At 14.8% G+C, this 18,443-nt stretch overlaps 1 protein-coding gene across 1 annotated transcript, besides 19 other annotated features; it reads left to right on the forward strand. All coding sequences in view use genetic code 6, as the record gives it.

Annotated features, from left to right (window-relative positions):
* Nucleotides 1-81: a microsatellite.
* Nucleotides 82-638: 557 nt separating this feature from the next.
* Nucleotides 639-683: a microsatellite.
* Nucleotides 684-1,301: 618 nt separating this feature from the next.
* Nucleotides 1,302-1,336: a microsatellite.
* A 781-nt stretch (nt 1,337-2,117) lies between these two features.
* Nucleotides 2,118-2,163: a microsatellite.
* Nucleotides 2,164-3,278: 1,115 nt separating this feature from the next.
* Nucleotides 3,279-3,329: a microsatellite.
* Nucleotides 3,330-3,657: 328 nt separating this feature from the next.
* Nucleotides 3,658-3,713: a microsatellite.
* A 2,181-nt stretch (nt 3,714-5,894) lies between these two features.
* Nucleotides 5,895-5,964: a microsatellite.
* Nucleotides 5,900-5,964: a microsatellite.
* Nucleotides 5,965-10,831: 4,867 nt separating this feature from the next.
* Nucleotides 10,832-10,866: a microsatellite.
* A 781-nt stretch (nt 10,867-11,647) lies between these two features.
* IMG5_168980 (WD repeat and fyve domain protein 3) lies at nt 11,648-14,651 on the forward strand (the record flags this gene model as incomplete). Its single annotated transcript, XM_004029950.1, has 12 exons — nt 11,648-11,839; nt 11,900-12,040; nt 12,090-12,185; nt 12,227-12,351; nt 12,409-12,502; nt 12,620-12,739; nt 12,783-13,041; nt 13,470-13,702; nt 13,790-13,884; nt 13,940-14,045; nt 14,104-14,166; nt 14,592-14,651. Coding segments are annotated over 12 exons (1,584 nt in total), but the record flags the coding sequence as incomplete, so codon positions are not given.
* Nucleotides 12,525-12,581: a microsatellite.
* Nucleotides 12,527-12,609: a microsatellite.
* Nucleotides 14,652-14,889: 238 nt separating the features above from the next.
* Nucleotides 14,890-14,938: a microsatellite.
* Nucleotides 14,939-16,260: 1,322 nt separating this feature from the next.
* Nucleotides 16,261-16,298: a microsatellite.
* Nucleotides 16,299-16,761: 463 nt separating this feature from the next.
* Nucleotides 16,762-16,791: a microsatellite.
* A 185-nt stretch (nt 16,792-16,976) lies between these two features.
* Nucleotides 16,977-17,038: a microsatellite.
* A 513-nt stretch (nt 17,039-17,551) lies between these two features.
* Nucleotides 17,552-17,625: a microsatellite.
* Nucleotides 17,568-17,628: a microsatellite.
* Nucleotides 17,629-18,062: 434 nt separating this feature from the next.
* Nucleotides 18,063-18,113: a microsatellite.
* Nucleotides 18,070-18,113: a microsatellite.
* Nucleotides 18,114-18,443: the final 330 nt, after the last annotated feature.

The raw sequence follows: 18,443 nt of genomic DNA on the forward strand, positions 1-18,443 counted from the left end.
TAATAATAATAATAATAAATAATAAATAATAATAATAATAATAATAATAATAATAATAATAATAATAATAATAATCATAATTTATAAATCCAATTAAATCCATAATCATAATAAAAAATAATAATTTTTAAAAAAAAAAAAAAAAAATTTATTATTTTTATAAGAAGATCAAAATATTATTGGAGATAAAATAAGTTAAACTATAATAGGGGAATATTAAAAACTAACGGATAATAACTTAAAATATTTTATCGAAAAATAACAAAAATGGAATGAATAAATAGAAATTCTAAATCAATAGAATTTAATTTTAAGATAAAAATTAAATTAATAATCTTAAAATTCAAATTCAAATAATTTTATACAATAATCACCGCAAAATTATAATATTTTTTTTCTGTATAAAGTAAATATTTATGTATATAAATATTTGTTAAATTGTATAGGATATTGATAAATTTTAGTCTGATAGAAAAAGAAATAAATAATATATAAAATAGCAAGTAAATAAATATGAAAATGAATAATATTAATAGAAATATTTATTATTAGAATAAAATTAATAAAACTAAGATATAAATGTGACTTGCGATTTTCTTCCATAAAAAATAATAATTTTAGAATATTTTAAATTAAAAAATAATAATAATAATAAAAATAATAATAATAATAATAATAATAATTAAGATTATTAAATTATGTTAAATCAAGAAATTAAAAAATAAAATATTACTTAAAAATAATAACAAGATTTATATGGAAATAATAATAATTAAAATTTATAAAGTAATTTGGAAATTCCTTTATGTTTATCAACTTCTTTTTAATAAAATAAAGAATAATAATAAAATTTACAAATTTCTAATAGAAATTTAAGTTAATAGTAAATGGAAGATACCAATGGCTTAATTTAAATGAAAGAATTATAAAATACTAAATAAATTCAAAACGAATAAATTATTTAAAAAAATAATTAAATATATTAATTAGAATATAATTCGAAAGAACTTAATAAAACAATTTCCCGTTTGAGAGAAGATATTTAATATTTGGAACAATAAATAAAATTTGTAAATGAAAAAAGTCAAAAGCAAACTGAAATTATAAACGAATAAGCTGAAAAAATAAACATTTAAAATAATTTAATTAATGAATAAGTATAAAAAATAAGTGAATTTAAAAACGAGATTAGTTTTTAAGATAAAGGATAATAATATAAAAAAGTTATAGAATAAAATGAAAAAATAAAAAAAGTAAAAGCATTTTAATAAAAAAGCGAATAAATAAATTTACAAAATGAAAAAATTTGGAAAGAATAAAATTTAGAAAAAATAAATCAAAATATTGAATTTATTTTATAAGAATGTGAACTTAAATATTAAAATTTAGAGTTTGAAAAAAATAAAAGGGAATAAAAATTTTAATATGAGATTTTTCTTTTGAATTAAAAACTTGAAAATATAAATTAAATAAATTAAAGTTTTTTTTTTTTTCTTTTTCTAATATTTATATTAATTTATTTAAAATAAAAAGATTAAAATATTAAAATTGAGTAATTAAAAAATCAAATAAAAGAAAAAGATAAAGAATTCAAAAAATTAGAAGAATAAAAATCCAAAATTGAACAAGAGCTAATTTTAATAAAAAAAACTAAAGAATTTTCCCCCAAAAATATTATAGATTCAAACATCGAAAGTCAATTAACCGAATAAATAATCGAAGATTACGAAAAAAAAATTAAAATATATAAAAGCACAATAGAAGAATTACAAACAAATCCAATTTAACAAACAAGCAATAAATTAAAACTTTCCTAACTCACAAAATTATCATCTAACACTAAAAAAGAACATAATTATAGTGAAAATAATGATAAATTTTCTCAATTAAATTCATAATCATAAGCAAGTGAATTTTTTTATTCTAATAATTAACAAAGAACAAAAGATTAAACAAAATATTTATATAAAAAATTAAATTAAATGTCTATGGCAACTGCCTCTATGATGTCTGTAAAACACGATTATTAATCTTTAAAAGAATTAATAAATGGTTCATAATAAATTAAAAAATGATTTAATTTTTATTTATTTTTACAAGAAAAAAAAAAAAACTTCTATAAATATTATTATATAATATATATATATATATGTATATATATATTTAATTTTTTTCATATAAATTCTTTTAATTAAAAAAAAAAACACACACATAATATAATTTAAAAAAAAAAAAATAAGATATAAATATATATAAATGGAATAATTAATAGAAGAAAAAAGTCTATAAAGTAATGAAAATACAATTCTATTATAAGAATAAGTAAACTACCATTCTTTTGAAGATTTAAATGAAGAGCAACTTTACGAAAATCAATAAAAAGAAGAAAATATCGAAAAAATAAAAGAGAATATTCAAAAAGAGATAACGAATAGTGAAAATTGGAAAGAATAATTTAAAGCATTAACAAAAATAAGAATTTTGAATAAAATAAATAAGAATTTCCTAAATGATATTTTTCCAGAAATTTTTTAATATTTAATTGTTTTAGCAGATTCTATACGTTCTAGTTTATGCAAAAATGCTCTTTTGTTAATTTCAGAAATATTCAAAGTAGGCAATTTGAGTCTTTTATAATCTAATTATTTCCCTTGTATTTTAAAAAGAGTATTTGATAAAGCTATTGGAGATAAATCTTTTTTAAAAAACGAAGCTTTGAATGCTATTTATAATTTAGAAAATAACAAAGAGGCAGTTTATAAGGATAATATAATTGCTTTGTGTGGGTTTTGTGGAGATAAGAATGCTATTATTTGTGAATTGGCTTGTTAGACGTTATTTAATATTATTAATTTAAATAAAGAATAGGTTTAAGATTTAAATAAAGATAGTTATATGGCTATGTTGAAAGTTTTGGTGAAGAATTTGAATGGAAAAAGGGCTGTTTTGAAAAAATTTTCGAAATAAATGTGCTTAATTTTCTTTGAAATAAATGGAAATAAAGCTTTTTAGTATTTGGAAGTTAAAGAATAGAAAGTTATCAATTCTTGTTTAAGTTAAAAATAAAACGATTTCAAATAATCTTTTAAAGATTTCATATAAGAAAAAAAAAAGTAGTAAATTAACATATAAGTGTGATGTATTTTTTTAATGTGTCTAATGCATTTTTTTTTTATTTATTTATTTATATAGAAAAAAATTCTAAAAGTTTTTATTTTTTTTTTATTTAAAATTTATTTTTTTGAATTTGAACTATTTGCTTATTTGTATTTTTATTTAATTTATAAAAACTGTCTTTCAAATTTAAAAAATTTGTCTTTTTAATTTATTCTATATATTTTAAAAATAATTATATCTGATTTTTAATTAATTTATTTGTTCTTTTTTATTTAAAAAAAAAAATGGTATTTTATCAAATAAATAATTAAATTATTTTATGTTTTAATAAAATACTATTTTTTTTATTGAATAATTTTTCTTTTTCAATCATTTTAGTGTATGTCTTTAATTTAATATTTTTTTTGTATTATAAAAAAGATTGTTTATATATGATTCTTTTTAAGTTTATATTATATAAATGTAATTAGATAAAGAAATAATATATTAAATATATATCTTATAAAATTAATTATAAATTTTTTTATAATGTTTATATAAATAATTATTTTTATTATAATATTTTTTATTTAATAATTTATATATTATTAATTATTATAAAAATTTTTTTATTTTATACTAGTAATTACAATAAAAAAAATGAAATTTATATTAAAGCATTGTGAATAAATAATTAATAATAAAAAAAACAATAAAATAATTGATTAAGAAAAATATATAAAATTATTTAATCCAATAAAAGAATTTCATAATGAGAAATTATAAGAAAAAGACACTTTAATTATTTTTTAAGATTACAAAAATAATGAAAACAAATTGCAATATTCATATGAAATATTAGAACATGTATATTAAAAATTAGATTTTTATTTAGAAAATGATATCATTTATACCATAATCCAAGAAATATATTAAATATATGATTAGAATAAAAAATAAGATTAAAAAAAACAGATTTTAATTAAATACATTTTATTGATATTATTAAAAATATATAAAAGTTAAAAATTATATGGGAATAATTTTTTTTTATAATTTAATTAATAAATTCTAAATGATATATACTAACAAGAAGAATATGATTTAAACGAAAATATTTAACTAATTTTTTATTATTATTTAGTTCTTACATTTTTAGAAAGCGAATTTAATTATGAAATTATTTCTATTTTAACCGACAACTTTATTAAATACTGGAAATAATTCTCCTAAATTCAATAATTATTTTAAATTAAGTTTCAAGAAGTTTTTTTGGCAAATTTTATATATAAATTTCATGAATAAATAATATAAAATTCTTAAGATTTCCTCATTAAATTATTTAATAAATTCTCTAAATTTTACAATGAAAATTAAAATATAGAAATTTCTTTAATATTTCTTTTTTCATTTTTATATGTAAAAAATAAAATAAAAATATATATATATATATATATATTAATACATAAAATAGAATACAAATAATTAATAGCTTAATTAATAAATATAAAATGCATTTTAATAGTTTTATTGTTGTTAATTTATTTAACTGAAACATTCTAAACAGGAGGAATTATTAATATAAATAATTCCATTTTTAATTTAAAAAAAAAATCATCTTCATTAATAAGAAATAATAATAAAGGAATTTCAATATATTAAAAAATACGCTTTAAGTAATAAATGTAATATTGCAATTAGTTTATTAAATGCATTAGTTGAAAATAAAAATATAAGTATTTTATTAAGCGAGAACCATTTTTTTACAGCAAATGAATTGAATTAATATATAAATTTGATAAAATATTTATTTTTAGATAACAATAATTTTAAAAACGATTTAGGTTTATTATATAGAATAATCTATTTATATATTAAGTTATATCCCGAAATATAAAACAATAATGAACTTTAAATATAGTTAGTTTTTTAATTTAAAGAATTAATTATTTTAAAAAAAAATGAAATATTTTATAATGAAAAAGTATTCATATATATTAAGTTATTTTTTTATTTAAAAAATAAAATAAAAAAGATTATTTAAATGATATTCTAATATACTTTTTAATAAAAAAGACTTGAATTATTTTATGTAACAATTGAAATTACAATAATGAAATTTCGATAATAAAAAGAATGTAGAGAACTTATTTAAAAAATAATTATTTAATCTTTGGATCAAATCACACCATATTCAAATGAGAATGAATTTGATATAAAAAAATACGCTTTTTTATGTAATATTGTGACAAATATGTATTAATAAATGCATTTTATTTAAGTTTATAATGCTTAAAAATAATATAATTCTATATAAATTTTAAAATATTTTCTGCCATAAAACTTCCTTTATACGTTTGATAGAGAATAGGTTGACTTTGATTAATTCATTTAAAAAATTTATGTAAGATTTTGTAAAATTGCTGTTTAAAATAAAGATGCTTATCTTTTAAAAGAAATAATTATACTAACATAATGCATTAAAAATATAGGGGAAAATTACAGTCTATTCGTTAGTAGTTTTAGAAATACTTTTTTGTAATTATAAAATATTATTTAAACATTTCATCTAAATTAAATGTTAATTATGGCTACTAAGTATATATACATATATATATTTATTTTTTTAATAAACATATTTTTTTTAATATATAAAATAGTGGACTTTATTATGAAATATACAGAAATCTTTTTTAAAATAATGAAACAGAAAATTTTAAATAAATAATAAATTAATTTGTAGATTAATATTTTGATTCAGTTTAATATATACATGTATGAAATTAATAAATTAAAATTATAATATATATAATATATATATATATATATATATATTTATATATTATTTATATATGTATTTATATATATGCTTTTTTAAATTTTTACATATTTTAGATTTAAGAAAATAACTTCTTAGATGTTTATTTGAAGCATTTAGAATATATATAAGACTAAGATATGAAATAATATTTTATATATGTAATTTATGCTTTAGGCAAAAATAGTGTACATAATTTAGTATGTTTATCTTAAGTAAATAAATCTATAAATATAAAAAATAATTTTAATTAATATTTATATAAAGCCTTTGAAATTTTAAAATATAATTAACCTTTTAGCAAAAGAATAAGATATAAATAATAGGAAGCTATTACTAAATTTATTATAAATAATACTATTAGTAATATTTTTAATTATTATATATAAATAATTTTTCAAAAAAAGGAAAACGTAAATGTCCATCATATTAAAAGTATAGGTTAGTCTATTATGAATAGTAATAGTTAAGATTTATTTAATATTTTAAATGATTCATTAAATTTGTTAACTGATTTAGTTATAGAGTAGAATTCTTATAATTTAATTAAAAATTATTATTATTTTAATGGAGTTAATTCATATTTAGTTTTAGATGAAAAATTGCCTTTTTTAGTTTCAACAGAAAAGGGTTTTTCAATATTTGTTTGTTTAAAATTAGAAAACATATTTAATTACGTCAATTCTATGATTATGAGATAAAAAAGAAATATATAATTATTATAAAAAAAAAACCATATAGGCAATGTGATTAACGTAATTGTGAAGAAAACTAAAATAAGAAAAATTATTCTTAGTGCATTTTTTCTATTGTATCATCTGAATTTAAATAATTTAAGTTTTTTTTAGAATTAGATGAAGTTTTTTTTATACAATATATATTTTTTTTGTTATTTTTAATATATTAGAATTAAGTAAATACTAATATTAAAATGATTATTGAATAAGAAAATAATTAATGTATTATTTAATATTAAGGTCTAACATTACATGAATGTAATAAATGGAATTTGATATAAATAAATTATTGTGAAAAAAACGATTTAGAGGGTTTTTAAATAAGTATAAATGGAATTGAAAAAAATGTAATTTTTTAAATTATATTTATTATTATTTGTTTATAAAAAATATAGATTATAGGAAATTAAAATAAAAAATATAAAAAATATATTGAATGTTTCAAAAGCATAAATTATTTAAGTTTAGGAGCTAATTTGAAATTTGAAGAAACTAAATATTTTGTAGATGAATAATAATCTTTTTCAGGATTTTTAACATAGTATTCTATATTAAATGAATGTATACCAATATAAAAAATAAAGAATAATTTTAATTTATAAGAAACAATCAATGAAATAAACACCTAATATAAAGATTTGGTAATTTCTTTTTAAAATAATTTTAATTTTTTTTTTAAAAAAAAAAAGATTATAATAAATTTGAATACGAAAAAAAATATACTTTAAAAAAATAATATCAACTTAACTATCAGTTAAAGTAAAAAAGAATATACTATAATAGGAGATACTTAAGATGAAAATTCATAGTTAGAATTCCCTATATAACTTACATATAATAAATAAAAATCTTTTTCTCTTTAAACGGCTTTTATGAATATTCTTAAAAAAGATGAGTTAAAGAAAGATTTTCAAGCATATAAAATGCACATTAGTGAACTTTCTTAATATTAGATGTCTGATTTTATTGAGATTATAATATCATTAGGAGGAATAGATTGTTTTGTGTATTTCTATTACTATATTTTATATTAATAAATTAAAAAAATAGATTTATATTAGATATGGTCTTATAGATAGAAGATTTCAATTAAGAATAAAAACTTTAAATATGTAGTCTTGTTTTCTAATTAATAAGAAACATAGTTTAAAAAGATGAAGAAATTCTCTTTTTTTTTGATGAAAATAATTCAAAAGGAATTTAAATTTTAAAAATAATTTTAATAGAAATTATTAAACAAAATAATGTATTTAAAAATAATATAAAAATATAAAATGATTAAAAACTAAAAAAAAAAAAAAGTCATGTACAATTTAACTATTCGAAAATTTTAAAAGCTTTATTGAATTATCCTTTCCTTTTGAAGATTCAAAATAAGATAGAAAATCTTAAATTTAAAATTAAATAATGTATACTGCTTTATAAGATATATTTATGGTATACTAAATATGGACTACTAGTAGTTTTAAAGTGTAAAAAGGGGTATTACATTTCATTATGAATTTTTTAAAACTATAATCTAATATTTTTATTAAACTTATAGTTGAAAATAATGGAATGGTAGCTATCTTTTAAAGCTTGTAAATGCACTTTAATGATAAAATATTAAAAAAAAGTATAAATAGTTTAGGAAAAATAAAATATGATTCAAATGAGATATAAGAAATTAAAAATTAGTTTTTGAATATTTTAAATTATATTTATACATATTTTTTTAGTAAAGAAAATAGTGAAGAATATAAAGAGTTTTATTACATTAAATTGTTTTAGATTTTAATATAAAATATCTGCTTTTGTAAAACTGGATAATTATAACTTGATTTAATAAAAATACTTCATAAAATTATAAATAATAATGAAATTTCTAATTTTTTTTTAACCCTTATTAGATAAGATAAAATTAAAGAAATCGAAAATATTCTTTTTTGTGTTATTTTTAATGCTTAATAATTTATCTATAGTATATTAATATAAATATTATTTATTCAATTTTCTTTTAATATATATTTTTTAAAAAAAGACTATTTTTATTATTAAGATAAAGGTTTTGACGAATTAATTTCGTTATGTTTGTAAATTTAGTTTGAATATTTTGTTAAAAAAAATAATTTTTAATAGTTTATTATTTGGTTATAATAAATAGACTCTGTTCTTAATAAACATTTACATTAAGAAACTATATGTATATTAATTGAATATTTGAATAAATCTATTGTAGAAAATTGGTTAATTGAATTTCGTTTAATGGTTATTCTTTATAAGAGAATTTCTTATTTAAGTTAATAATAATAAAAATTATGATTGCTTGTAATATCAAAAAAGTTTTTACAATTTTATTTGAAAGAAGTGTACTATTTTTTTAATTATTTCTTTTATTTATTCTTTTTTTCTTTTTAAATTAAGAATAATTAAAGCCTTTAAGATTAATAATAAATTCAAAATTTTCTTTCTGATCCATATTTTTATTAAATAACTTTGGTTTTATTTAACTTAAAATTTTAAGATTTAGAATAATAGAAAATATATAATGATGCTAATATGGATACATTAGAATATATTATTCATTTTTTGATTTTAGATGTTGAAAATGGATAATAAATTGTAAAAATAATAAAAAAAAAAATTAAAAATGTTATTTTATATAAAAAAGGCTGAATAATTAATTTTTGATAAAATAAATTTCTATTTTTAAAAATATATTCTAATCTTATTTAATTAGTTAAATTAATAATAAAAGAAAAAAAATAGTTAAAACATTTGTATTTTCTAAAAAGAAAATTTAATTCAAGCCTTTTATTTCTTAGAAAAAGTTATTTCTGAAAATATTTTGTTAATAAATTAAAACGAATCAAATTTTTAATAACTTTTTGATGTTTATTTAGGTAAAATAATAAAATATAAAAAAGAAAGAAAATTAGTATGTTTTATTTTATTTTTAAATAGATTATTTTGGAAATAATCTATTAATAATAGAAAATTCATATCCCCCAATTTAAAACTATTAATAAAAATAAAATATAAATACAGAAATCCTTTTTTTTGAACTATAATCTATAATATAAGATAAAAAAAATACACTTTTAATAAATGGAGGAATTTTAAGAGCTATAATTAATATTTTATTTAAAGGATTTAGCTAATCAGAAAACCCTAATATAAAATATAGGTTTTTTTTTTTTTTATCTTAAAATATTTTTATTTTTTTAAAAAAAAATTTAAATAAAGATATTTAGTAAATTTGAACAGCTTTTTGGCAAGAGATATAATAAGAAGGGAAGAAACATAGAAAATTAATTAAATACATTTAATAAAATATGATGTAAATCATGAGGAGGATATTTTTATTGAAAATTTTAAAGATTATGTTCTCGTTTTTTTATTTTAATAATTTTATATATGCAAAAATTATTAATTGATTTAGTAATTTATTTTTAAAACAATTTTAGTTTGTTTTTAAAATGAAATGATAGAAAAATGGAAATGCTTATATTTTCAAAAGAATTAATATTTTAATTATAATTATTAAAAAACAATAAGTGAAAATATTTATTAATTCGTATAAACACTTTAAGAAAGAAAATAAAAATATTCTATTGATATTAGTATTGAAGATGAATTAAATGAATTTATTAATGAAATTAACTATGTATTTATTATTTTTAACAAAAATATTAATACATATATTTAATTATTTTTTAGTTAAAAAATATCGAAGATAAAAATTATACATAAACCGTAGAATTATTGTATTCTTAATAAAATAATATTTTATAATATGTCGTATAGATTATTAATTATTATATATCAAATTCTGTTCAATTTGTTTAAGAAATTGATTAAATATACTATTAACTCAAAAAAGAATAATATTTATAATAAAAAAGCAACCTTATGAATTAAAGCCTAGATCCATACTTTAATGTTAAGGAAAATGTTAGTTTAGCTAACTTTGAATCACAAAAGAATATTTGTAAAAATGAATTTATTAAAAAAGACTAATTTGATAATTAATAAAAATTTTCAGCTTAAACGATTTGGAAGAACATAAGTATTTTTTTAATAGCAATAAATTAAATATTTAATTTTCATTAATAAAGAAAAAAGATTAACTAGTGAAAGAGGAATATGGTTTAAATAATAAAATGAATAAAATAAATGGAAAATAAATAAAGTTACATTATATTTTTTTTACTTTTTTTATTTTTTTTATTTTTTAAGGTTGAAGATTTATATAGAAGGAAATATTTTTTAAAAAAAGATAAAAAATGGTTTGAAAAATAGTTTTTTGTAGAACCTAAATATTAGAAAAGTTTATATAATAATAATGAAAATCTTTAAAAATAAAAGAAAATTAAAAAAAGTTTAAGTGAATTATAAATAAAAAAAGTAATATATTTGTTTATTTTTTATAAAAAAATTAAACTAAAATAAAAAAAAGGATGAATAAATAAATGAATCTTAAAAAGATATATAATCGCAGGAAAGCGATTTAGAAACAAATTCAAACTATTATAATAAAAACTAATAGGTTTAGCAAAAATAAATTTAATCAAGCAAGCAAATATAATATGATATATAGTTTAAGAAAAATTAGCTTAAAGAATTTAAATATAATACTTATTTTAAATAACATGCAGAATAAATTACATAAACAGGTGTTATATTTGGACAAATAACAATAGTATAATAATAATAGAACAGTTTTTTTATATTTGAGACAAAATAATTGAAAGAACAAAGCGACTATTAATGGAAAGGAGTTGAAAATGAATACATATAGGAATTTAAATAAAAACTTATAAACTTTAATAACATAAAAAAAATTATGTCAAGGAGATATTTATTTTAAGAAGTTGCTTTTGAAATATTTACAGAAGATAATAAGGTTTATTTTTTTAATATTTACAAATCATAAACCAGAATAGAATTATTTAATTAATTAAAAAAAGTAATTTTTATTTATATTATTTATCTTTATTTTTTTTTTAAAAAAAAGATAAATAACTAAATTAACATTATTGTAAATAGAAAATAAGAATTTAATAAATCAAATATTAAAGATGATTGGAAAAAAGGAAAAATCTCAAATTTTGAATATTTAATGTAAATTAATTCCTATAGTGGAAGATCTTTTAATGATTTAGGTTAATACCCAGTATTTCCTTGGGTTTTGTCAAATTATAAATCAGTATATAAATAAATATAAAATTTTTGTTTTAAAAAAAAATACAAAACTATTTTTTTTTAGGAATAATTAGATTTGGAAAATGAAAACTTTTATAGAAAATTAAATATTCCTATCGGAGCTATAAATAGAGAAAGATTTGTAAATCATTATTTATAAAGATTTAAAAATTCGACCCCTTTTGATAAAGAAACTTATTTTATGGTTTTATTAAAAATAAATTATGTTAATAATTATTTTTAAAAATATATAGTATGGTACTCATTATTCTAATCCTACTATTGTATTGACTTTATTAATGAGGATGGAACCTTTTGCTGGACTTCATTTTAAATAATAGGCTAATAAAGTATATTTTATAAAAAAAAAAAATTAATAAATAATTTATAGTTTGATAAAGCTGATAGGCTTTTTCATTCTATATAGGAATTATGGGATTCATGTTAAAATAATTCTGCAGATGTTAAAGAACTTTTACCAGAATTTTATTATTTACCTGATTTTTTATATAATATGTATAACTAAAAAAATAATTATTTATTGGTATTTTTATTTTAATTATTAATTTTTAGAAATGACCTTTTTTTGGGAAAAAAATAAGATAATACTTAGGTAGATTAAGTTATTTTACCAGAATGGATTTAAAAATCAACTAATACTCCTGAAGTAATTTATTAAAAATAAAAAAAAATATAAATATAAATATATATACATAAATAAATAAATAAATAAATAAATAAATATATATATATATATATTTATTTATATATATACTTTTAATAGGAATTTATATTTAGAATGAGATAAGCTTTAGAATCGCCCTATGTTTCTTTAAATTTGCATTATTGGATTGACCTTATTTTCGGAAGTAAATAAAGTGGATAAAAATCTATATAATTTGAAGTAATAAAAATCATTTTTATGTATTTAATTATAATAAAAAAAGAATGTTTTTCATCCTTCTTCTTATGATTAAAATTTAAATTTAGATGGAATGAATGAATCATTTATTTTAGCTGAAAAAGCAAAAATTTAATTTTTTGGATAAGTTCCTTATAAATTATTTGATGAAGATTAAAAGCCAAAAGATGAAAATTACAATTGGCCTAAAATTACCGAATTCGAATTTTATTCAAAACTGGATATCAAATATGAATCTTTAAAATGTGAATTTAGTTTAGATGATGTAATATTAACTGATAAATGTAAAAATAAAAAACCAAAATTAATAAATTTTATAATATAAAAGAATAAGATATTATTGACTTTTTTTAAAAAAAAAAGATTTCGGATTTATAGAAACTTAAAATGGAAAATCTTCAATAAGAATATTTAAATGTAAATCATGTATTTTTGACAAAGATTTTACTAAAAAAAGAGCTTTAATTTAAATAAAAAAAGTATTATTAATTTATTTATTTTTTTTAAAAAAAAATAAGGCTCCAGAACTTAATTTAAAAAAAACAATTAAAATATATGATTAATTTATACTCTATATAAATTAAGGAGATGTGTCTATATATATTAAATCAATAAAAGATTAAAAATTTGAAAAAAAATATCAAACCTAACATAAAAAAATAAGTAAAATTTTAATACTTATTTTATTAGAATTTTAAAAATTATAATAAAGTTCATTGTATAGATATTTGTTAAGATTTCTTAGTTTGTGGTTCAAAAGATTGTAGAGTTTCTATTTCTACAATAGAAATAAAGAAAAATAATATTCTGGGACCTGAATTAGAATTAAATTCAACTAAAATGCTTTATGGACATCATAATGAAGTAACAGCTGTGAAAATAAATAAATCTCTTTAAATAATAGTTTCTATAGATTTAGATGGTTTAAAACATATATTTTATACGGTATTTTATTTATTTTTTAATAATATAGGATTTGGACTTATTCATTAACTTATGAATTAGAAATTTTTAAATTATTTTAAAATTTAGGAACTTCAAGATAATGAATTTATATAATTTTTAGAAATACATGAAATGGGATATATTTTAATAGTTACTTGTTTAAAAAGATTAATTATATTTACGTAAATTTGTCAAAATTACATTAAAGTATATTTTATTTTATTTTTAAATAAATAGATTGAATGGGAATAAATTTCTTGAAATAAACCTTTCTTAAATATTTTTAGAAGTAAATGAAAATATTACTGGTATTACATTTTTATCTAATATTTGTAGTTATATTGTAAATTAAAATAAAATTATATTTTATTTAATTTTATTATTTTAATTATATAAAAAAGTATATTGGAACATGCCTTGGATCTATTTATTATTTTGACTTTTTTGAAGTTAAAGCTAAAATTGTATAAAATTAAAATATAAATCTCAAAAAATAATAATAAGATTAAAATTGTATAACATCATTGTCTTTTCATATTTGTAAAAAAACAATAATTATTAATAAAAAATTAATTTTAAACAAAGATGATAATATAAGAAGTTTAATAGTTTCTAAAAAAAACGGAGAATTTAACATTATTTAAGAAATAGATAAAAATAGTAATTTTATTTTTAAATATATTAATTTTTATAAATTAAAAAAAATAAAAAATAGAATAAGCAATATAAAAATTTAAACAATATTCAATAACATAAAAATGAATAAATAATAAATATTTATGTTTATTTTTTTACTTATATATATAAATTAAATTTCAAACTGAAATTCATTTAAATAAATTTAAAAAATCAAAATTAGATCTTTTATATTGTTTTTATTATATTAAAGACTGTTAAATACATCTTTTATAAAACTATAAAATATAAAGCTATTTTATAATAAAAATGATCATTATACTAAGCTGTTATTATTAATTATTATTTTACCAATTAAAGTTAATATTATTCATTTTACTTAAGTGGATTGATTATTATTATTAAATTTTAATTTTTTGTTATTATTTTTTGCTTTTGCATTTGTTATTATTTATTTTGTTTTATTTTATTATTTTATCTAAATTTGTGTTATATTTAAATAGTTATTTTTATTATTATTTTTTGTATTTAATTTTTTTTTTTTTAACTTCTATTATTAGTTATTATTATATTATTAATTATTAATTATTATTCTTATTAAGTTTTATTAATATATTTTGATTTTTTCTTATTAATAGTTATCTATAAAATTGTGTTTGTTATTATTATTAGATTTATTATTATTCCCCATATAAATACAAATAATATTCATTTTCAATAAAGAAAGATACATATATTATTATGTATTTATTATATATATATATATATATTATATGGCGACACACAAATGAAACTTGAGGTTTTTTAGACAATACATATATATAATATATTAAAAATATTATTTATTTTTAATAATATTAAAAATAGCAAATTTTTACTTTTCTCAATATTATTATTTTTTATCATTTTTTCATACACTTATTTAATTTTAACCTTTTAAATATTATTTACATATTTCATTTATTAATCATAAATATATCTTGAAATAAATTATTTGTATTTTATATTTAATAATTATCAAAAAGTTAATTTATAAATAAATTATCGTATTTCTATAAATTATATATATAAAAAAAAATTAATACTTTTTTTTTTTAATATAAAAAAAAAATTAAGAATTATTACTTTTTCTGTATTTTCTCCCATAATATTATAATATTCATTTTTATTTTTATCTAAATCATCGCCAATAAATTAATTTGAATAATTTAGGTTATACTTTTCATGCGCAACTTAAGAATAAGAGAAATATTCGCAATTTATTTTTTATTAAGAATCCTAAAGTTAACTATTAATCAATTAATTAATATTAATTTCTTTATTTTTATTAATAAAGCAATTTTCATCATAATCATTTTCTTCGATTTAATTATACCCACTATAACTTAGATCTTTATAAGTAGAAATTTAAAAGTTAGATTCCTAAGTAAATTAATAAATTAAAGAGAAATTATCTTCATCAGATTTATAACTTTAAATTTTTTAAGAATTAATATGATTAATATTAATATGTCTTATTAATTATCCTTTTTTTAAAAATCCTTTTCCACATTCTTAACATTTGTTAGGCTTATTTAAATTATGAGCAAACGTTAAATGCTTATTTAGGCAACTTATACCTTTAAATTTTAAAAAACAAAAGTTACATTCAAATTATAATTCAATTGGATGTAGAGCTTTCTAATGTCTCATTAAATGATGCTTACAGGAAAATTACATTACACATTAATCACATTTGAAAGGTTTAGGATCACTTGAATGAGAAACCATATGTCTTTTTAAATGTGAGCTTCTTTTGAAACCTTTAGAACATATTATACATGTAAAGCTTGCAGTAGGTTAATGAGACTCTTTTACATGTCTATTTAATTTATTTTTTTTAGAGAATACTTTATTACAAGTTTAACATTATTGAACAATGTTTTATTTCATTTTTTAATTTATTTTATTTTTTTATTTAATATTTTAAATTATATAATAAATCAACAACAATGAAAAAAAAAGTTTTGTATTTTTTTTTTTTTCTAACTTTGTTTTATTATTAAAACACGTTTTGGTTTTTTTTAAAAAAAGAAATTCTAGATTCATTTAGTATTAGTATTAGGAATTAAATGAAGTCCCTCACCAATAAAAGTAAAAAATCAATTTAAAAAATATATATTATTTTTAAATGTTATATAAATTATTAAGCTTAACTTTTTTTTTTTATAATATATATTCATTCATTTTTAAAAAAATTAATATAATAAATGTAATTTCAAAAATCAAATTATTATTAATAATAGATATTTAATATAATAGATGTAAATTAAGGTTTACAAATTAAATATTCTAAAATCATAATAAAATAATAATAATAATAAATTACATATATATTTATTATAAATGGATATTTTTAAATAAAAATCTGTAAAATATGTGATATAAATAAAAAAATAAATAAAAAAAATAAAAAATATTATTTTTAAAAATTATTAAAAATAGTGTCAACTATTTAATTAATACTTTTATTTATTTATTTATATTTATAAATACGCATTTTTATAAAAGTAGCGCATTATTCAAATTTAAAAAAAGAAAAAAATTAATAATATATTTATTTATATGATTTTTTATTTTTCTAAATTTATATAATTAAATATAATAATATAAATTATTTTATATATAATATTTAATTATTTTTTAAAAAATACTAAATTAATATTTATTATGTTATATTTTATTTAAAATAAATTATATGTATATTAATATTTTTTATTGTAACTTTACAAATATCAAAATATTTTATTTTATTTTTGTCATCAAAAAAATATCATAATATTTTTTTCTTTTATTTAATTATAATTAATTAACAATGATACAAAAAAAATAAAAAATATAAGATTTAATTGCAAAATCACCAAAAATATTATAAATATTTTAAAAGATTCGAATAATTTAAAATATCAATATTTTTTTTTTTAGTTATAATTTTTATATTATAAATTAATGTATATGTTCTTATAATTTTATCTAAATAATTTATTGATTATTATTTACTTATCTTTATATGTTTAAATTAAAAAGATTTTATATCTAAAAATTTTATTTATATATTTAGAAATTGCTATATAATTTTTTTTCAGAGGAAGATTTTAAATTATATTATTCAAACAATAATAAATTATTTTTTTAAGAAAAATATAAATAAATAAAATAAATATCTATGAAATGATATAAAAATATAATATTTAATTAAAAATTATTTTTATATATAAATATTTTTCTTTAATTAAAATTATCTTTTAATTTTTTTATTTTTTTTAATATTGTAAAAAATACTTATTTTAAATTTATTTTTATATATTATTAATAAAATCTTTATTGACTTAAAAAATTAATTTTGGTAAAATATAATTTATTTGAAATTTACATTTAAAATTTTAATATTTTTTTGTTTTGTTCAATTTAGACATAAAATTACAAAAAGATAATAATAATAAAAAAATCAAAAATATAAAATTATCTTAAAACAAAAATAAAAATAATCAAAGATAATTTTTTTTTTTTTTTGAAAAATAGTATAACAAAGAAAGCATAAATAAACAAAAAAATTTCAAAAAAAAATATTTAAAATAATAATTAACCAACAAATATAACTAAGATTTAAACAAATTTTATTTAAACCCAACTAAACAAATTAAATAAAAACATAAAAAATCAATAAACTTAGTTAATTTAATATAAAACAAAAAATAAATGAAAAAATAAAAAGAATGCAAAAAACAAAATAAATTTGATAAAAAATAACTAGCTAAAAACCCAAAAATATATTAAGAAAATTCCAATTTTAGTTCAAACGAAAGTTAATTTGATCTAAGCAAAAGTGAATCTACTTAAATTAGCAACTAAACATTGTATTAAACTAATAATGAACTAGAATAATAAAGTAATTTTGATTCAAAAACACAAATAAGTACAAATGAAGATACAAATGAATAATTAAAAGAATATTGTGATTAAATAAAATAAGAAAAGACTTAAAAAATAAAAAAAAATAGATATTTTAAAAAATAAACACATACAAAAAAATGGACTTAGGAAGAAAGTCTTAAATTTTTTAAAG

The sequence above is a fragment of the Ichthyophthirius multifiliis genome (assembly GCF_000220395.1).
Source record: "Ichthyophthirius multifiliis unplaced genomic scaffold scaff_1120509251250, whole genome shotgun sequence".
In the NCBI taxonomy this organism is placed as follows: domain Eukaryota; phylum Ciliophora; class Oligohymenophorea; order Hymenostomatida; genus Ichthyophthirius; species Ichthyophthirius multifiliis.